The sequence below is a fragment of the Ambystoma mexicanum genome, chromosome 1q, assembly GCF_040938575.1.
Source record: "Ambystoma mexicanum isolate Mex_15411 chromosome 1q, UKY_AmexF1_1, whole genome shotgun sequence".
NCBI classification, from domain to species: Eukaryota; Metazoa; Chordata; class Amphibia; order Caudata; family Ambystomatidae; genus Ambystoma; species Ambystoma mexicanum.
The window spans coordinates 669,504,562-669,526,673 of NC_090922.1; the positions used below are offsets into that span (position 1 = coordinate 669,504,562).

At 44.8% G+C, this 22,112-nt stretch overlaps 1 protein-coding gene across 2 annotated transcripts in view; it reads right to left on the reverse strand.

The window, feature by feature from the left end:
* Nucleotides 1–22,112, reverse strand: part of LOC138535099 (dimethylaniline monooxygenase [N-oxide-forming] 2-like) — a 365,292-nt gene that overhangs the window by 192,512 nt on the left and 150,668 nt on the right. For both annotated transcript variants that reach the window (XM_069641269.1, XM_069641270.1), the window contains 2 exons: nucleotides 9,278–9,466; nucleotides 4,467–4,629 (listed from right to left, as the gene is read on the reverse strand). In XM_069641269.1, the coding sequence (XP_069497370.1) occupies nucleotides 4,467–4,629; nucleotides 9,278–9,466 (352 nt within the window). The remainder of the gene's footprint in view (nucleotides 1–4,466; nucleotides 4,630–9,277; nucleotides 9,467–22,112) is intronic.

Consider the following 22,112-nt stretch of genomic DNA (forward strand, 5'->3'; position numbering starts at 1 on the left):
TCTTGCCTTGTATTTGTCCGTTAAGTATTGAGACCGTGTTGATTTCGTAACCTGCTTATTTTTCTCTCCCGTCCTAACGAATACTAGAGTGCCATCTAGGTTGAAGCATACACCTCTGTCTGCAAATAAGTGATGCTGGTAAAACCTAGACTTGTCGAACTATTGTTCGGGGGATTGATCTTTTCCTTCGTAGAGTAATTGTAATTGAAGTGTTTGCCGTAATAGTGCCAGAGTGTTTTCTATAGATGTGTCTTTATAAATAAATACCTTTATATCTTTACACTGAAGCATTGTTGCGTGTTTGCTTGTCTTACTGTGAAGAATTGCCCTATGTTGTATACTCCACATACTGCCTAACTCTTCTTGAGGGAAGTCTGACTGCTCAGCCACAGCTACCAAGTGAATCTGTGTGGCACAGACTGCTACCAAGTGGGTTTACTGCCAAACACCTGTAGTCCTAAATCTTTTGCAGTGGTCCCAGAGGGAACTGCACAGGTTTCCGCCTAACAAGGGGTTTGGCATAACCCTTGTATGACCACTTTGACACTTCACGTTTTTCTTGGTAGTTTCGCTAACCACAAAAGTTCTTAATTAAATATGTTATCTTTCTTTCAGGAGAGGGGTACCAGCTAGAGTCTTTCGAATGAGCACCCACATGGCGCTGGACAACTCTATTTCTGGTACCGATTTTACTGACAAAAGACTTCTTTCTATCATGTTCCTACTTCACATGCAATGTTGCCACTGCAACTTTGAGCTTAACACAGTGTGTTCCACTATCAGCTTCTTCCAACTCACCGGCTGTGCTGAACTTGTTGGTGGTTCCTTTGCCGCTGGAGTCAAGGACGGTACCACGATGGCAACCGCTTCAACCCACCCTGGCAATCAGTGCGGGAGGGTTCCACGTACTGCAGACATCATTCGCCATCTGCGATTCCCAGTCTTATGCTTCTTTCATTGAAGGCTGTGTGGGTCTGGGTTGAACAGGGCAAGGGCAACTCCCTCCCTGATGTCCTTTCAGGTCTTGTCACTTTTCTCCTCCATTTGAACTGCTGTCCTGGAATGCCTGCTTCCTTGTGTGTTTGGCCTTGCTTGAAGTGTGCTTGTGTGCTCCACCTTTTATCCCAATGGGGCAGGGGAAGGGTGGTCAGGTGTTTGTAGTTGTCGGTAAATGCCTGACTCTGCCTGACCCTTGTGTTGGGACATGTCAGGTGAACAGCCCGGGTATTGGTCCATTGTCATTCACGTTGTGAGAAAGTGTTTGTGTTGGAAAAAGAGGGGGGGGGTAGACTTTCTTAATATCCTACCGGGCAGGATGGGAAAAAGGTATCATAAGGAAACAGATACTGCGTCTCACCCTTCAGTGTCCCACTTCAACTCCCCGAGGAGCCCTCATCCAGGTGAACCTCCCCACTAGTCCACCCCAAGGGACTGGATCCAATAGCGATGGCCATGTCCTTGCCACCTGAATGACAGATCCCCAGGGACTAGTCAGTGAGACACCTTCAGGTTTCTCACAGTAGCCATCCAGATGTTTTGGAGTACAACTCCATTGACCCTTCACCAGTGACTGTGATGGCTAAACCTGATGAGTGATGAAGTACAGCACATCTGGAGGCCACACAATGAGTAATCAGGCCTTAGGTCTTTTATCAGTCTGTAAACAAAAAGAAAAAAGCGTCCACTTGTATTGTTTTCGTAGCATAGGACAGATTTAACAAATGAGATGACCTTCCACCGATGGTTCGTATCCATCCAGCTTTATAAATAGAGTTACATTTCAAAATTGCTCAAAAGTAATTCTTCTAAAGAGAAATTTGTCAGGAAATTCAGAACCTGATATCTATTGAAGGTTTGCAGAAATGTTTTTAGAAAGACAGCCAGTTTATATGAACTCCCTATAGCTATGGGTACACATACAGTGTCCAGGATTTGCTTGGCAGAAGTTGAAGCAGCCGGTATCCGAGATTCACTTTTAACAGTGGCAGTGTTCTAGGTGTATCTCTTGCATTAGAACGTCTCATCTACAGCAGCCTCTTGCCTTCTGACTGTTAATGTTGATTCCACAGGTGACTCAAGAGTGACTGACACTGGGGCCGTGGTGCATTTACTTTAGGCGCGGGCATTATTTCATGCGCCCCTGCACATCCTTCTTCTGCAGTTCCCATCACCCAAAATTCAACCCAGATCAAGCACGACAATGCTTGCCTTTGTCCCTCATCTCCTACTAACACTCTCCCTCTACCTTGAATAATTACTGACAGCTAGTAAGGGCTGCATTCTCTGAGCAGACTTCTTTTGGAACTGTGGCTGCAGTACAGACAGTATGTAGGAGCATAGATCCCTGCCAGTAAGATGTGATTATCCTGGTGATATTGTGTGAAATCACACTGAGGTAAAATGTAGAGAAGGTAAGTCTATCACCTGAATTGGTCACCCTGTTATAGGCCTTTGGCTGTGTAAATTACATCCTTCTTGTGCTATCAGTGGGTCACTGGGGTAGCCGCCAAGAATCTGCATCAACGTTAAACAGAAATATGGGATCAGATATGGAGAAATCAGTAATTTGGCTCAGGGCCTGGCTCCAAGTATAAGCAACTGCGTCCCCACAGGATCTGGTACATGCAGTGGTCTGGAGCAGACAGAAAGGAAAGGCTTCACAGATGCCATCACTTTGAATCCTACCTCCTGGAAGCTGAAAGCCCATAATAAATCCAAAACATAGCAATGACCTACCTAGTCAGCAGCAAGGGAATAATAAGCAACATAAGGCCTTAGAGGCCTTCTATCTGTAGCTGAAGCACAGAGAAACACTAGTGGCTTCTCACGGAAATGCTTTGCTATGAATTTGTAGGCCATTGATAATTTATGCGCATATCATCCTATTATCTTTGCCAGCCCCAGTATTCCAACTCCAATCAAGACTATCAGTGGAAGTTCTGTACCCAAACCATCAGAGAAAGTTTGGCAGGGAGCCTTGGGTCTATATCCCATCCCAATAACTCTCAACTTGCTCACTCAGGAGTGCCTCTGGCTGCAGCTCTGGGATGCTTTGCAAAGTATTTTGTCCGAAAAAGTAGACAGAAAGTGCTTCATAAGTTAATTAAGTCACTTTATCAGACTCTGAATGTATCGCGGCAGGAATAACTGGAAGATCTGGGTGCCGACTGCAGCAAAGCCTCGACCCTAGAGGGTTACTTTGGTCGGAGGCTTTTTGCTTCAATGAATCCCCTGTCACGTCTTAAACTTCCAATTCATATCAGTCCGGCCCAGTGTTGGCGATTCTACCTCTTAACACTACAAAAAGTTTTACTGGTAACCCAATCTTTAGGCACATTCGGGATTTCTGGAAAAGAGTCATGGTTTTCTCAAGTAGGTGCAAATGCAAATGTGAGATGTGGTGTTGATTGTCTGGGTGAAGGCAGAGAGTAAAAGGCTATTTGATGATGTAGGGTTTGTTAAGGTGTGATTCAGTATCACACTTGTGCAGTTATTCTTCAGTATTTTTCTGGTGTTTAAGGCAAGATGGGCTTTTGGCTCTTATATGTTCTGTTTGGTGGGATTGGATTTGTTTGTTACACATGCAATTAGTCAGGGTTGGGAAGATTGTATCAAAGATGATTGGCTGTTTAATGCCTGCCTGAATAAGGATTGTTTCACTTGCCCATACAATTATGGTAAAATGCATTGTGTGAATGCCATGGCTATTAACTTATAGTTTAGCTCTGCCCTGCAAAGGCAAAATGAGGCTTGTTGTGAAGCAGATTTTGAAGGTGGATAAACAAAGTGGTGGGAATGACATATAAGAGGAGGTAATGTGTTGCCTTGCACTTTTTTAGACAGATACAACTATCTGTTAATGCAAGGATTGCTTAGTGTGCAAGCCCAATTGAAGGTAGAGGATGCGGCGAACCAAGGTGATAAGTGTACAGCATATCACCACAACCCCAAATGAACCCCACAGGTTAGCTCAGAATGTTAGCCAATCACAGCGTAAAACTATAATGACACTGGCATGACCAGGTTCAATTGAATAATAACTTGTGTTCTTAAATATGACTTCTTGCTGGATTCCTCCAACTTCAAAGGACTGTAATAAAGATGTTATCACCCCTTTTCAATGGCACTAAATTTATTGTGGTAGGAAAGATCAAAGTCAGTCCTGCCGCCTGATTCAAACATAAAGTGCAGGCTGGCTTCATGTCAGAGAACAGTGCTTTACCCCTGAGCTATCCACCTTAACGATTTGTAGAATCTTTATTGCGTACCACAACAATAATGAAGATCCACCTGAAACATCTCCCAATCCTTCATGTGTACCTCAACAATTTCTGATTCCAATTCTAGATTTGGCATTGTGCCGCCTTGGCTGCGGAGTTAAGTTGCATCATTGCTCACCTCCCTCACTATAACCAATATTGCATGCATCCTAGACACATCCCACAATAGAGGTAAAGTAGTCTTACCAGGAAAGGAGTCCAAAGGCAAGTAAGGCTCAACATGATGACCGGTGCAAAGCAGGACAGCATCAAAGACGTCTGACTCTCGTTTTCCATCCTTCTCTGTGACAATGTCCCACTGACCAGAGGTGGAGAAATCTGGACGCTTCCTGACACTCAGCACAATAGTCTTCAAAGAAAATGAGCTATCAATGTATTAAAGACAACCATTGCAGCATTTCATTCTTCAATTTCTTTTTATTTTTATTACAAGCAGTCCTAAAGATGACTCCAGTTAATTGCCAGGCACACCAATCAGATTCTTTCCCTGCCTACAATTGACAATCAAATCATTTTTTCTTCAGCTTTCCCTTTTATTACCGTGTGATTGGTACCTTGTGCTATTTTTGATGCTTTTGATGCAAATACAGTTTTCTACATATTCTCCCTAGTATGTGCACAACACATCAGTGACACAGCATAATCTAACAGTGTAGACTGTGACAAAGTACCCTGCCTGTGCATCAGGGTCAATGATGTGGGGGGTGACAGCAGTCATGGGGGCCTTGGTCTGCCACCCGGCACGTAATGCTGGGTTCCCCGGACCAGCCCACCTTGCCGCAGATTCAAGGCAGGGGACTGTCACGGGAGGTACATTTCCGTTCTCCTGAACTTTTAATGAGTCCTTGTATGCTCAGTATGAGCTGCTGTCCTGATGTCCTTGTCATTTGTGGCCGCTGATTTGAAGAGAAAGCTTTACTCACAAGGGTGAACCTCGCAACAACACCAGGAGCAGAGCTGCACAGCCACTGTCAAGCTCCATGGGAGTACACGAGGGAGGTCCACTCATTCGGATCCTCAGCACAGGAGATCCAAAATGGTGGCTGGTCGTTATCTCTGCTTGGTCAATGGTGCTGTGAGCCACTGATGAAATGTATTATAATCAGAAGAAATCATTAGCGTGGAGCTGCTGCTCCAATCCCACCCTCATCATGTGCAGTAAACACAGGTGTTCCCACTCCCGAATTGGACGCCCTTGGTGGGAGGAGCTTGGAACCTATAAATGGAATAGGCACTTTGATAGATGTGTGGGTGTGGGCGAGCAGTGTGGAGATTGTCTGGATGTGGTAAAATGGGACAGGGAGAGGAAGAGAGAAGAGGAGGCTCTGAAGCGGAGAAGTGAGGCTGTGGCCGAGGGAAGTGGAGAGAGGCATTGCAGCAAGTAGGGGCTGAGGCAAGGAGGAGGAAGGAGGATAGGAAGAGACAAGGTGACGAAAGGCATCAGAGAGGATTTTGAAAGAATCTATGTGATCACTGCGCCACCCGTAACTGCACTGACCAAAATGTCGATGCCAATTATGGTGCGGCGCAGTGATCAAATAGATCACTTCACCAACGTCCCCAGACCCACATACCCTTACCCAAACCCCTCCACTCCACTTACCTTTGCGGCGCACACTTCTGTATGCGCTGCCAACTACCTACTTTCCCTGCGGTGTCAGTCCTCTCACTTACGTGTGTCGGAGCTGACGACGCAGGGTGCTTTTTAAAAAAAACATGTTTTAACTTTCTTGTCCCCTGAAACCCCTGTTCTGCTTGGGTGCAGTAATGGGAGTCAGTATTTTGTGCGCCCCTAAAGTCGCAGTGACTGCAGGGGCGCACAAATGAGGGCAACATGTTTGTACGTTTCTTTTTGAAAGAGTATGGTGAATAAGTAAAGAGAACCTCAAAGTGGGGGCAGTAGGAAGAGAAAAGGGTTTATAAGGGGAACACAAGGGAAGGAAAGGTTGGAAGGAGATTAAGGGATATTGTTGGAGGGAGATACAAGGAGGAGCTTAGAAGGAGATACAAGGAGGTGCTGGTGAGGCAATACAATGAGGAGGTTGGAAGGCAATCAAGGAGATGATGGGAGGGAATACTAGAAAGAGAGAACTAAGTAGTTGGCGGAACCATTCAGGGAGGGCATTTAAGGAACACCAAAGAGGAGTTTGAAATGAGAAAGAGAGAAGGTTGGTGAAGATACCCAGCAGAATGGAAGACAGAACCCCAAGTAAGAGGTAGGAAAATCTCAGGATAAGGATGAAGGAAGCATGAGAGTGAGAAAGATGGGGAGAGGAGGCTTGAAGAGAGGTTCAGGTGAGAGTGAGAACAGCAAGGTGGGAGAGGAGATTCTGGAGCGGGTGAACCAAATGATTGCAAGGGTGATCCTAGGAGGGGTCGAGGTATAGGCCTTTAAAGAGGCACTGAGGAAACACTGTAGAAGAGACCATCTGAAGGAAGAGGGGCTGGAGGTTTAGGAGCGGGCTCCTTGGGTTCAAGAACATTATGGCAAATCAAGGAGGAGCAAGAGGACGATACCTTGATTTATAATGCCAGGATCATGACACAGAGGTGGTACGGAAGTCGATCTCAAGTTGTTAAGCCAACCCATGATGTCAGACACCTGCTGCAAGCACAGGAGCTTTTCCAGTTTCAAATCAGCTCCAGTCTTCACACTCCGAAAGGTTTATTGTGCAGACCCTCATTGACCCAGAGACCCCGGAACAAGTAGGTCTTCCCAGAGACAAATAAGACCAGTGTTCATTTGCCTAGAAAAAAATGACAGAAATGTGGGGGTCACTTACTTGGACTGTAGGTGACTGTAAATTGACCCACTGCAAGGGGAGGGGACCTTGGTTAGAGTTGAACAATGTGACAGGGTCGGGCACTGGACTCTGTCAAGAGGAGATATGAACCCTCTCAGTTTGGGACAGGAGTCCTACTACAGGGTTATGAGAGCCAGTTCTGCCCGAGAGGTGGGGTGCGGGAGATGGTGTGACCCCACTCTCTGTCCCTTCTGCCTGTGACTGGATGAATATGTTGAGTACTGCAAACTATTGCTCCATAACTGTTGCGCAAAATGCTCAACAGTGTTCTTTTTCTTTTTTCCTAGGACTACATGTCGCAGGGTGCCTAGCAATGGAAACCAATGCAGGCAGCTCACTGGAGAGGAAGGCGGAAGTAAGCAGAGCAGCCAAAGAATGCCATGCACCCCAGAATGGTAATCGAGACACCACGTTTAAACAAAACACAAACTCTTAATTGAACTTTGTTTGCAGCGGGCAGACATTTTTAAACAGTAGCGTACCATGCACAAAAAAGGGGTAGGTCTTAATTCATGTTATGTGCATTCTACTCATTCGTACCTGGCCCCTGAGGGGAAGGAAGGCAGTGGTTGGCCTATGGATACGGTTGACAGAGGAGACCAATAAAGGAAACAGAGGAACAATAAAAAGGGACAGCAAAAATAGGTCCTTGCGTGTAGTTCAGGTGAGATCAAGGAAGGAGCAGGAGGACCAAGAGACCAGGCAGAGAAAGGACAGTGCAGCCAAGTGTGGAAGAGAATTCTCAAGAGTATGTGCAGGTGAAGTATTGGTGGATGAGGGAAAGTAGTACATGGGTGTCAGAGTGTGTCTGTACGGTTAGTGTGTTAGATTAAGGGGTGAGTGTAGAAGGTGATTGAGAATGGTTGAGAAGGGTGACTGAGAGGGTGACTGTGTGAGAAGTGAGTGCAGCGTAATGGTGTGGGAGGTGAGTACAGGAGAGTGTAGTGTAGTGGGAGGAGGTTGTAGCAGAGTGTGGTAAGACTAGAGTCGGTGGAGTATGATATGATATGATATAATTATAACGCACTTAGATGAGAGGGATCAGAGACAGGAGAGTGCAACAGAGGGAGGAGAGTGTAGTAAAAGGATGAGAGTAGTAGAATGTTTTGGGGGGAGAGTGTAGACGAGGACAACATTTGAGAGATGAGGTAGGCAGTAGCAAGAGAAGGAGGAACATTCAAGGGACAGACTAGAGAATTTGAGGGAAAGAAAGGAGAGATGGTTGGAGGAAGAGCAGGGAGTAGAATAGGAAGAATGGAAAGGAGAATGGAGAAGCTCAAGGAGAGGAGTACAAAGGCATGTGAGCAAAAGGGCAAGTGGGACCTCGGTATTTGGAAGGTATTTCACCCAGTTGTCACAAGAGTTGTGGTACCCTGGGTACAAACCACTTAGAAATTCCCAGAGGAAGACAAGGCATTTGCCTTCAGGCCATCACAATCAGTAAGTCAGAATTTACATACTAGTGGTTACCGATTTCTAGTGGTAATCTATGGACATCGGGGCATGGGAGAGAAAACCCACGAGAGACAGAGCGATAGAGAGAGGGAGAGAGAGTGAAAGAGAGAGAGGGGGAGAGAGAGAGGAACCTTAGTGAGCTCTTTTTCAGGTGTGATCTTGTGCCCGCTGTGACACAAACCAAAACCTAAATGAGAAATTGAGAGAGAGAGAGGGAGGCAAACCTGTTGTTAATGAAATCTTTGTTGCACCTATTTATTTCTCCCCCACCCCGTGCATATCCGTTATTAATCTTTGTTTGAACATAATCCTTGCCCATCTTTTGGTCTAACTCTCCTTCACGACAAGACACACTTTGTATCTACAGCTGTATATTGCAGTTACTAACTTCATGAGAGTTTTTCCAAAGTACTAATAGAAAAACACGGGTGACCATGATCTAAATGATCAGCCTTAAGGGAACATTCTGTACTGCAGTTGCCTGACCATGATGCAAAATCATGTAATGGGTAGGAGAATATGTACTATATGTACAGTGATAGAAACTATACTTTAAGGTAATTTAAACCTCTATTTGGGGGTTGGTAATTTTAAATATGTAATTTGTCTGGAAAACATGTTTTAATCCATAGTACAGTTTTGCATGTAAACATTGAAAACATAATTACCTATTATTGCCAATTGTACGCTAGTTACTTTTTCAGGCTTCAGTACTAATGAGGAGCAACAAAATCTTACCTTGAATTGGATGTGTCTAATGAGGTCAAAATTTTTGGCGTACAATTTGTAGTAATCCATCATTTTATAATTAGGCAGAAAGTTGGGAAAGCGGTCCGGCATGGGGAAGTCGCTGTAGCATGTCATCTCCTTGGAGGTGTTGGTCACAACAGATTTGTAAATGCTGGCCCGGCCATCTTCCACATATTCCTAGGTAAGATATTCAAACCAGCAAAACGTATTACTAAAAAATATAGGGAAACAGTTTCATCTCACCCAAAGTGAATGCTTTACATTGATCATAAGTTTACAAATATCGGAGATTGTACATAGATGGGTAAAGCCAATATCAACAACAGTACATACCTTTTAGGTACTAGAATCCTGCCACCTGTTTCATGGTTGGTTTTACTGCCTTTAGAGTTCTCAAAGCCTAAACGATGCCACTTTGAATATTTTTTAGCATAGTTGAAAGTTTTTCTAGATCAAGAAAGCCATGCTATATATTTCTATAAGGTTTGCTATAATGTTAGTAATACTTATTTCTATCAATCTATCTAGGTATTAAAGAGGTACTGATAACATAACTATCCAAACTCTAAATAAGCCATTTCTTAAAATCCAGATCAGCAACATGAATGAAAGATTCGGGATCCCAGAAGGAATTCAATGAGTAAAACATTTGTGTAAAGATAAGGGGGAAGTGGAGGGAGATTGGGTCGTTTTTTATAGTCCAAACCCTTGCATGATATGAATAGTGCAAAGGAATTCTAGCATTGCTATCTCTCCATTACTCTCCTCGTGACTATAAGTGGCAAGGTCTTAAATATTCTCCATATGTCATATCGAGCAGATCTAATACTATTTTAATTTATATGGCTTTGGTTTCCATATGCCCTGTCCATGCCCTCCTCAGCTAAAGGCACCACAACCGGATCCAAGAATGTTATGAATGAGGCTTCAATGTTGTTTTGTGTATGGGTATCACCACCTCACATAAAGGGTTAAATGTCTGCTTTTTCTCACTCAAGGGCCCTCATTATAAGTTTGCCCGTCTGGAAAAAAGTGCTGGTAACAACGGTAATCAACATCTTTTCTGGACCGGCAAACTACAAGTCTGCCGGTAGGTGCAGTGAACTACCGGCACACCTGACCTGCCGGCAGTTCAAATCCCTAACGGCAGACTTTTCACTGAAGCATCAGCACCGTTATTAACGTGGCCGATGCTTCACTGTTCCCATTCCCCTGGAGTCCCCTTTCCTCCACCACCGATAATATCATAATATTACCCAGATATCGGGTGGCAGAAAAGGTAAGCAGAGGTTGCCGGTAGCCTGCCGGTACTATAGGCGACTTACCGCAATCTCCTAATGAATGTCCTAAATGTCAATCACAGCTGAACTAGCAATGTTACCAAACATAAAACGTGAAATGGATTTGTATAATCTACATATAGAAGTTTGAACTAGGGTACCTTTCTCCTAAACATGTAAGCAAAATGTTAAATCTCTCACCCTAGCCTCTACTTTCGCACCACACCACTAAGCCTGGACACTTGGAAAAACTTAAAATCCTGACCTGTTCCCCTTAAATCTTTTTGGCACAATTCATCCAGCATTGCAAGTGTACAAACGGTTTTTGCTGCAGCCAAATGTGAGATAGAACCCAGAGTGGGATGTCTTACAATGCTTTGGGTCCATTCAGCAGCCTCGGTTCTTGGGTTGAATCTCAGGCTTATTTCGTTCATTTGTGCAGCCAATCAGGGTCAACTCGGGCAAATTTGATGAGTTCTTTCCGGCACCAAAAGCACAGAAAAGTCACATGACACTGCCATTTTGTGTACCTGGATAGACTCTGAGGGCAGGTGCCCCCAGAGGGCCTAATTTACAGTTTAGAGTTTGGATGGTCAGACCACATTCGACGTAAGCATCCACCGTCCGTCATCCATGCATGCCAGGAAACTTCCACCTAATGACATGTATGCAGCAATGGACGTGTGACGTGCCAAACAACAGTGGACCCATATATCAGCGATCTCACCAATGCCAACCAACCCTGTGTCAGCAGAAAGCAGAGACCTCTACCAGCGTCAGACTGAATGCCGGCTCAAGTGAAAATGGACATCTTCTGCTGTTAGAGCGGATGTAGCAAACACTGGGCCTCATTAGGACCCTGGCGGTAGCCGTGCCGCCGGTAATTATTTTTTTCCAGGGCCCAGAAAAGGGCAATAACCGGGTCAGGCCGACCTTGTTGGACCCGGTTATTGCCCTTTTCTTGGCTCTGGGAAAAACCATTCCCATTTGAGCCCCCCAGGGCTCAATCGAATGGGGAGGGTGCTAACAACGGGCCCGTTGTTAGCATCCTCGACTGCTAGCGGTCCCGCTGACGTTCCTTAGCGTGTCCCGCAGCAGTCCTCATGATAGGGCAGCCCATAATGAATGGTGCCGGTCTCGTACCGGCACCGTTCATTACGGGACCACCAGGGTCCTAATGAGGCCCACTGTGTCCTAACAGACAACAGGCCCCTAGATAACAAATTCCCCTGCATCAGGGGGATATCAGGCAGGCCATGACACTGCCAGCAAGGGACATGCTGGCAGACAGCCATAGAACACATCTAGAGCCAGTAATCATGGCATATTCTTGTGCTGCGGCTTCACGGATGCACTACTCAATGTGCCTGTGGAGAAGATGATGGCTACAGAAGCAGGGCTCCTAGGATCAGAGGCCCCTGCATCCACTGGCACGTGAAAAGGGACATGTGGGCCACCATTGTAGCCCTGTGAATGCGGTGTCTACCATTACATGAGAAAGGGAAGACCTGCTCAAGTGATGAAACTTTCTGAAGCGTACAACGCACAAATATATTTCAAAGGCCAACGTGGAAATGGACAGCACTGGCAAAGGGGAACCAGGCACCATCATCCCGACAGTCTGGGAGCAGAACGTGCTGCCCATCAATGAACTGTTAAGGGTTTGGTGGTGGGACATTGTAGGTGAGTGAGACACATGCAGTTGACAAGCCCAAAACAACTATAGACACCACACAGGCATCCACTCCGTGATGGCACAGCATAGATGGACGCACACCAATGGCTCACCCAACAATGACCATTCACACACCCCAATAAAGCACATATATAAAAGAATTGGATCCCTGCTGCTGTACACCTCATTTACAGACACACAAAAGACTAGTGCCAGAAGTAACACTTGCACAGGCCTGGACACCCACACACATGCCACAAGATGTTCCCACATATGACAATACATAGCATGCTGCACCACCCTTGCTGTTTGTGGTTGGAATGGGTGTTGGAGGACAAAGTGATGCATGCCCACTAATTAATGGCAACCAACTAATGGCAACTCTTTCATCATCTCTAGCCTGACACGCAGCATTTGAGGTGATCACTGAACAGAGTGGCTGCAGCAAAGAAAGCAGACATTTTGGTCAGAAGGCTGCCAAGAAATACAGTTACCACAAACACACCTTACCCCAGAAAATGTAAGTGGCCCTGGAAGAGAGACTAGTCAGGCCCAGGCCAGTGGAGTCTCACAACAGGTGTCGGTTGCATGGAAGGTGGCATACTAATGCAGCTAGGTTCTGCATACCAGGAGACAGCTCAACACACAAAACATGTGCAGATATAGAAGAGCACATGCTGGAGCTGATACCGGCAGATTATCTGTTGGTTGCCCATGAGCAAGACAAAGACAAGGCAACTCAACCATTTTATTCCCCGGATCTTAATGACACTTGGTCTACCACACCCAACACCAATGTGTACCCTCATCACACAGCACACCCATTGGACACAGTGGTATCTCAGATCACATGCCCTTTTTGTGGAGTGGAAACATTAGCTCATACATGAGACATCACATCTGCTCGAGGCAGCTGAATGCCAGATGCAGATGGGCAAAGCATTATATGGTGCTTTGAAGAACATAGAAAACTGCTCTGTACTCGGAAAGAGATCCATGCTTTAATCAAGGATGCCTAGGCCTTTCACCAAAGCACTCAAAACCATGCTGGAGGAATCAAGGGAGGACAAGAGGCAGTCTATGGTAGTGAGAAGGTGATTACATCGACATGATCTCACACCTCATTGAACAGGAATGTCGAGAGAGCCATATCTGCTGTGGGAATCCTGCAGAAGAATTTACATGTATGCCCAGTACAGTAGGTGGAGGCCACAAATCATGTGCACGGCATGGTGACCATAGCGCTGGATTAGCTGAACCAATCAGTGTAACTAGTCTTGCTCCCGATACAGCAGACACAGTCATCACCATCACATTTGTCCAGCCTGAGTAATTGGGAGAGCTCAACATTACACATGAGGAGCCATGCAACACTCTCTCCGCCACTAGGCGACACATTTGAGAAACTGTCACCTCCTGCATGGTGGTGATGGCACCTGTGAGAATTCTGGGCATGGTTCACCAATATGCCAATATTAATTCACATGCAAGTGGTACACAGGGTGCAATGTCACACTAAAGCAGGTGACTTGGATTTCCTTGAGTACCCTGCCCTGGATTAAAGTGCATCACTTTGCCCCTGTTGGGAAACCATTGAGGCAACAGGCCCCACACTGATTGAAGTAAAGCACTATGTTCCTGTTGTGCAACAGTAAGGCAGCACATGAGTCAACAAGCCCTAACCCTAACCCTGTTTTGCAACCATAAGTTAGCATGTATGTGCCCTGGATTGATTGAAGTGCAGCACCCGTTCCCTCTTGGGTGGTGTATGTAGACAGGGCTATGCAACCTACCTTTTGATATGGACAGGACAATGAAGGTGTGTGTAGCATGCACATTGTTTGAGTACCCCTCTATCAGGCCACCATTTTCAATTCCCTGAATGATTGACCTGTTCGTCTGAGAATAGTCACATTGCATTGGGCTTCTCACAGCTTTTTGTGTTATGGGAACATGGAATGATGTGAGGGCTGTAGGGATATATGGTATTGATTCATGACATTGATTCATGCAAATGCAGATAACAGTGTTTTCAATGGAAGCAACAAAATGGGTGTTAGTGCTGAATAGCAGTGGTTTAAAATGGCAGTGTTTTAAAAGCAGCCACAACAAAACGTGTGCAGATGCAGCCAGTAAAATGGTTGCAAAACTAGGGATACAGATCAGCATGTTAATGGGATTAGTCTGAATGCAGAGAAGAGATGGGCAGGTGAAATGCCGCATTAGGTCTGCAGTGACAAAGCAGAGTGTTTGCAGAAAAGACAGTGGGTTCAATGTGTATTATACATATACAAATTATGACAATTCCATTCTGTGTGAATTGCAATGAAAATAACCTGATTAATTTCCCTATTAATTATATCCAGTAACTAAGTAACTATACTGATTAACATTACAATGTAATTTCAATAAACACGGATAGAAATTCTGTGATTCTGCCCTCTCTTTCGCTTCAGAGAAGATGCATTAAAAAAAACGCACAGATGGATGAACTGTCTTTTGTGCAAATTATGAAGTTTCTTTTGTTCATGCTGGAAATAAATAGATGCATGAAGGCCCTCCTAACGTGACTGGACAGCGGAGTCAGAAGTTTAGGAGGTGTCAAGTACGTCAAGACAAAGGCAGGGCTAATCTTGATTGACAGCCAGATAGAATATAGCGAGTTGAAGAGAAAGGCATGGGCATTCTGTTCCTGCCTGTGCCACTGCTGGGAGCCAGGTTCTGCTGGTCTGGCACTGCAGTCTGCAGAAGGGAGTGCAGAGAGAAGCGACGCCCTGGCTTTGAAGTTGCCGGGATCTCAAGGCTGATCCCAGGGACAGCAAAGGGTTTGCAATACTCCCGCGCAGCTAAGCCACAGCAGAAAGAGATTGTCCAGACGAAACGCAGAAGCCCCATAAATAATTGTAAGGGAAGTTTAAACTGAGGAGTCGGCTGAATGCAATTAATTATCAGTCAGCACAGGAGTCTATTTTTATAACAGAATATGATGTTTTCTTTTCGCATGTCTTAAATGATGGAGGGACAAAATCTCTTACAGTTAACAAATGTTCTTATTGTATTGCAATGCCTGTTTTATTTGACTTTCTCTCTTAGGAACTGTAGCTGTACTAATGTGGGTAAGATTTTGGGGAATGTATTATTGTTGATTGGATTATGTTTTTATTGTAAATCACATGGTGCTTAACAGAATTATTTTAAAAAAAACATTTAGACTGGTTTGGTGTAAGGATTTTTCTTTTATGTCTCCAAAGCTTCATATTTCAACTGATGAAAGTAATTGGAAGGCACAGTGGTGTTCACATCACAGTGGCTAAAATAAAATATCGCTAGAGGTAAAATCAGAGAAAAGTGGAAAAGTACACATAGGCAAGCTAACGAGTTTGGGTGTTGGTGTGAATGTGCTCCACTCTGCATGCTAAAGGGGGAGCAGAGCCCTCCCATGGAATAGGTCTTTGATTTAGATAAACCATTGACAAAATCCATATGTGATATCTGACTTTATTTATGATCTTACTGGGTTCCCTATAATTGTGCTAAGCCTGGATGGTATTGACAGTCAGCCTGGAGTGTGTCATACTTATAAAGGGGGAAGGTTTGTCTTATCATAGGGCAGTATTATAAAAGGTACGCTCACCACTAAATTACCACCAAAAAGAAGTAATGCCAATTTATCACCAAAATACTGCAATACTAAAATACTGCCAAGTTAGGTAATAGCCCCAGAGAGAAAACCTCTTATAGGGCTATTGGCCTGTCCTTCCATGTGGACAGTTTGTTCTTTCAATAGTCAGGATTGTATGACAAGTCGAATGAACAGCCAGCTCCCGCTCCCAATGCATGTGTTGCTATGCACTGTTAGGCTCCTAATACTCTGTGTGCGGTTTCAAATGTAAATCTGTGTCACCCCACATTCAGAAGTAGTTCTGGGACTACTAGCAGAGTGTTGCCATGCACTTTTAGGCGCCTAAAACTCTGTGTGCGATTTCAAATGTAAATCTGTGTCACCCCACATTCAGAAGTAGTTATGGGACTACTAGCAGAATAGGATTAGAATGCTGTATCGCAAGAAATGTTCCGTAAACCCACTGTCTAAAGGATGTCAAGTGATCTTATTATGTCATTAGCTGATATTCTTTAACTTTGAAGAAGGGATGTTCTGTGTTTGTTTTTCTACTTTGTCATTTATTTTTTATTTATTTTTTATTTTATTTTTTGTAGTATTCCTGCTTTCCTTTCACGGGCTTGTTGCCTTTGTTCAGCTGCTCGTACATCCCTCACGTCCCCCACCTTGCTGTGGAGCCCTTCTCCATGTTTGGACTGCCGTGACACTGCTGCTCAGCTCCTGCAGCCACCACGGCTGCTGTCCCCTGGCCACATTTGTAGAGATTACATCAGGGAAAGGAGTGATGAGATCATTATATTCACCACAGTTCCCTCTATGAGACCTACATGCTTTGGATGGCTGAAACATGGTAGAAGTCACCCCCTATCCTGTTGAGGGTGGTGTTATCATTAGAGAAGGTAATGTGTTCCACCACAGGGGAGATGATGTGATCCAAAACATCGGGATGCCATTGAAAGTGAGTTCAGATATTCCGGTCACGCCACCCACGGCAGTCTGGAAGCATCCACTCTCACAGAAGTGCAAGACGTTCTTGACCTTCAGGATTTGTGGTATTGCTTTGTCACTGTCTCTCTATTACTCGAAGCCCAAACTACGGTATCTGTTACATTCATCAATGTCTGCTGGTTGAGAGGGTGCAGGTGGATGCCTCCACTGCAGTCATGGTTTGGAGATATACCCTTCAACGATAGGTACACACCCTGTGCCAGTGCCCTTGGGAATGCATTTGTTAGTGATGAGGCAACATTGGTGCATGATTAATTGACAGTCGACATTACAGAATACTACATGCGTCGGTGGTTTTCACCCTGTGATCTTGTGATGCTTGTGGATATTTTCTACAGTGCACAGTGGTGGGTGGGAGTTTTATGTGGGTGGGAGTTGTATGTGTGGTAAGGTGGGACCGATGCTGTGCTACATTCAGTGGTCGAAGTGGGCAGGAGTGGTCAGGTGCGGTGCTCCTCTACTTCTTTTAATTACGTTTTACCGTTCCTGTACTTTTATTTTAAAAAGAAGCCGTTCCGGAACGGTTTAGTTTTAAAATAAAAGTGTAGGAAGAAGTTGAAACGTGCACTTTCAGTGCACTGCACAGGACGTTCCCTTAAAGAGCAGGCACACGTGTTGAGAGGTTTTTATTGTGCATGGGAGGGGGCACGGCGATGAGGTCTGTGGGGAGCGGCGCAGGCCAGTAGAGAACATCGTTCCACTACTTCTTTTCGTACACTTCGATCACTGGCTACATGCAATATATACAATGTTTCCTGTACCTCCGACCGTCTTGTCAGGCACACGTGTCCACTCATGACTCCATTGATTTAGTCTCACTTACCCTGCATGTGGTGCTGCTTGGTTCTCTGGTGCTGGGTCATCCTCTGCCACATCCTCTGCTTCAGTTTCCCTCCCAGCTGGTCATCTTGTCACACATCTCCTTGCACTCATGTGGTAGGCCAGAAGTTTCTGCTGTGCCCTCTCTAAGCCCATGTTGCTGGGGCAGTGAGATGCCATGGTCTGCTCCTTTGTACCAACTTCCACGGTTTCTCAGTGGAGGGGCTGCCTGATTATCAGCGGATACACATCCTCAGGCATATAAGTTGTGACAGGGTTATGTCACTTTTCTGTCGGTGGAGGGTCAGTGAGAATGGCAGCTCCATTAGGGTTCCCTTCATAATTGGTGCATGGGTGGCAGATTATTTTACTGATGGCTTCCTATCTTTCTGGCAATTTCCAATGGCTTTTTACCATACTCTAAATAAGACACAGAGTAGCCCACTCTTAGACGGTTGTTGGAAGGTTCTGAGGAGTTTAGAGCAGGGATTTTAGGATGTTAGGAGTTAGGTGTTTGTTGTTATGCAGTTTATTGGTCCCAGTAGTGCTTTTGTTGTCAATTGTTTTGTCCCTTTGTCTTTGGGGCTGACAGCCAGTTTGGCTGGATTTGGAAGTATAAAGTCAAGGCTATGCATCATTCTGAGTCATGTAGGCCTTTCAGTTATTCCTCATTCTGGTGTCCCATTGTATTCCATGAAGAAATTGCCATATTAACACATGCTGGATTACTGCATGAGGGAATATTGCATTCATTGATGCTTTTGCCTGGCGTTTATCAGGTGGCAATAGAGAGTTTCTCAAAGGAAACTCATAATTTGGTAGAACAGTAAAGTATGATATGGTAAATACTGTCAGCCTGATTCATGGAATTATTTGCGTGAAAAACGCAGATTTGCGCGCCTTTCTGCCCGAAAATCCCTGTTTGAAGTATGGGGATTTTCGGGCAGAAAGGCGCACAAATCTGCGTTTTTCACGCAAATAATTCCATGAATCAGGCATTGTATGTTTTGCCATTTACTGCATACCCACAATCAGGCCGCTAGTGTTTGTCCGTGTATTTATTTCACACATACAAAATATTTTTACAAAAAATGTTCCCTGTCTTCATGTTTCTTTCACCTTTTGTTTCTTCAAATAAGACTTAAAAGGGTCAACAAATTGGCCTCTTCCAAATGCTATCCTAATAAAAGCCTCAGATCCGATCCGTCCAAGGTCCATTACCCTATTCCAGTTCCCCCTGCATGTTACTATTGTCATCTTGTATTTCTACTTGCTGGTGCTTTGGTTTGTCATAGTGTAATGTCATCGTGTTATCTAGTGACTATTGAGTTAGCTTGCTCTCAAGGTGTCGTTGCCTTACTCTCTTTTTTGACAGTTTGTTTTTGTTTTTTTCTCATGTTCTACGTGCAATGCTAGGAGGAAAAGAAGATGGGAGAAGAGGATGAGAAGGAGGAGCAGAATTTGTCTTTGAAAGAACAGGAGGATTCCCCTTTGATGGATAAGGAAACGAGTGCCCTTCATTCTCAGGTCCCGGCCACAAAACATGACTCGTCCTCCAGCGAAGTAGTCTCCTGATCCATTGGAGAGGCCTCCAGAGAAACAGCAGGAGAGAAGGCATAGTCATGGCCATCAAGGGAGGCCATGAGCATGGAGGAAGGGGAGCTAGGGGGGATCTACGTGATTATTTCCTGCAAATGTATGCGGGGAGGGACACCCCCCTGCAGCATCCACACCTTAAATATTACCTTACCCACCTGTCCACATATATTTGTAGTGAAATTCATGTTTACGAATGTGTTGAAATTGTATTCATTGAAATTTCCTTCGATGTTTTGGTATGGTACTGTTAGGACCACTGGTGAAGGGTCCCATGGAGGCAGGGGAAGCAGAGCCTCTTGTGGACACCCCCCTGGAAGCAGGGTTAGTGGAAGAGCGATGACATTAAGTTGCAGCGGGGGCACACATGCATTTCTCTCACATGAGATGAGGGGCATCTGCATCAAGTACCTTGGAGGATGGTGGAATGCCTCGTGTCTGACTGGGGGCCATTAAGTAAGAAGGGCTGGGGATGGGAACCTCTGTCAGGCCAAGCATAAGAAGGAGGAGCAGCCTGGTGGTGGTATGCTGCGTGTGTGATAGTCTGGTGAGGGTTGCAATTCTTAAACCTCAGCATATGGGACAGCATACATGTTGGACATACATGTTGTACCCAAATTGCTCCCTGGCGTCCCTTCCAGCAGAGTGTGCAAGTGAGCAGATATGGTTACAGTGTATGCTATGTGAAATACTGCCAAACGTTGGACTTTGATAATGGTCTAACAACACACAGGCTGGGCTCATCTTGGTTCTATGGTACTGCTTCTGGTGATAAGGCCTTGTAGAAATGTCATTGTGTTTTCCCTTGCTCCCTCCCTTGCCTTGAAGCGCTTTGAAACACATTGTGTGTAGGCGCTATACAAATAAACGATCAGTCAATCAATCAATCTGGATGTCATGTAATGATGTGATATACTTTTTGATCAGTGACTGAGAGGCTGTCCCTTAAAGAGACTGTACACATGTGGGGACAAAGCGTCTAGCTAGCCCATGTACCTGTGGTGTCATTTTCTTCCTCCTAAGAATCACTGTTTCCAGGAGCAATACTCATTCCTAGTTAGACTCTGATTAATCAAAATTGTTGCCTTGATCATCATCGATGTCATCAATATCATCATTATCGTCTGATTTATTAACGAATGAGGAGGCAGAGCTAGAGACCTGTAATTTTCAATCTCCTTCCACTGTTCAACTACACCATGCACTGTTCTTCCCTGATCTTTGATAGATCAGATCTGCACACCTTCTCCTTGTTCTCCTTTGATAGTGTAACAACTGAACGCGCAACCTCCACTGTACGTCTTGGTGGACGTTTATCATCCTGGTGCAATACCCATGCATGTACGTGTATCAGTACATGCACTAGAGAGCTACTTGTGATCATGAATGGAACGTGACATCAATTAAAATTGCAACTGATTATGTACAATTCTGGCATACCCAGTGCATGCAGCAAGTACTGTATCAGAAGTTCAAAAATTACAAGCAGGATGCCTCCACTGCATCTTGCTCTTTTGGCTGTTGACATGCTGTCCCAAATGTGTCATTCACTCACTGACTGGTTTGTCACACACCTCATTGAATCTCTACGGCTTTCTCCCATAAATATCACACAAGTGTGACTCTTGGACTAACTACCCTCATGGATTCGATGCTCCTCCTGCTCACCTACCTCCCAGAATCTCTGCTGCTTCCTTGCATACAAATCATGGGAGTGTGAATATCGTGTTAACCGCTGTCAGAAAGGATTTGCTCCTCCTGCTCTCAAGTGTCACATGATGCCATGGCCACTTAATTTGATGGAAACAGACTGCTGTATCACCCACCTCCCTGAATCTCTGCCGATTCCTCCCACAAATATCACGGGAGCGTGAATCTCACACAAGCTGCCTTCAGATATTCCTTGCTCCTGTTGCGCCTCCCCAGTGTGAACCACAAGCTGGGTGCAGGTTTTGTTTCTTGTGACATTTCCCACCACCATCAATGAGTGCTATTTTCTCAGACTTGTGGAATCACACACAATCAAGATTCACGTGTGCAGGTCTTGCTTTAGATTTTCTCCCTCTGAAGGATTCTCTCTCCCTAAAGTCACACTTGAATGCCTATTTCAAAACAATGAATGTGTCACACAGAGCTGCATAATCAAGACCTATCCTTATTCTAACTCTCTGCCAAGCCACCCTCCATCAATGACCCCCTGCCTCTTTGAAAGATGCGTAGGACTAAAAACAAGCTCCAACCATGTGTCCACCTTTAGGCCATGCAGTCGAACTTTAGTTGAACTTCTTCAAAAGTTCATCTGAAGTACGACCTGGTCTAATCAACTGAAATTCAGGTGATTCGAATTTACTGCAGTATGGTCCACCCTGGCATAGACAGAACAAAAGCATGATAACAAACTGTTAGATAATAGACCTAAGCATATGCATCGCTCCCCAAATAAATCATGCTTTTTGGCTACTCTTTTAAGCTAGCACTTAGCCATCATCTTGCAAACAGCAACCCCCAATTAGCCAGACCACTGGTGAACTCACAGCCTAATTAGGCAAACTCCATTTATGCATATGTAACCCTTTATTTTTTCTGTTCCTCTAAGACAATAAGAAGCTGCTCATTAAGTTACAGGGCCGTAGGATGTCATTAACATGCAAATGATAAAAAAAAGGGCACTGTGAGGAAAGTGCTCTGAAGGAGTACAAGGATGAGTAGTGGCTAAACCACCTACTGAGATCTCCTACACTTCTAATAAACCAGAAATGATCACAATCATAAAGGGGGAACATGCACATCACTTAAAGTTATGTTGTGATATGTTATGCACAT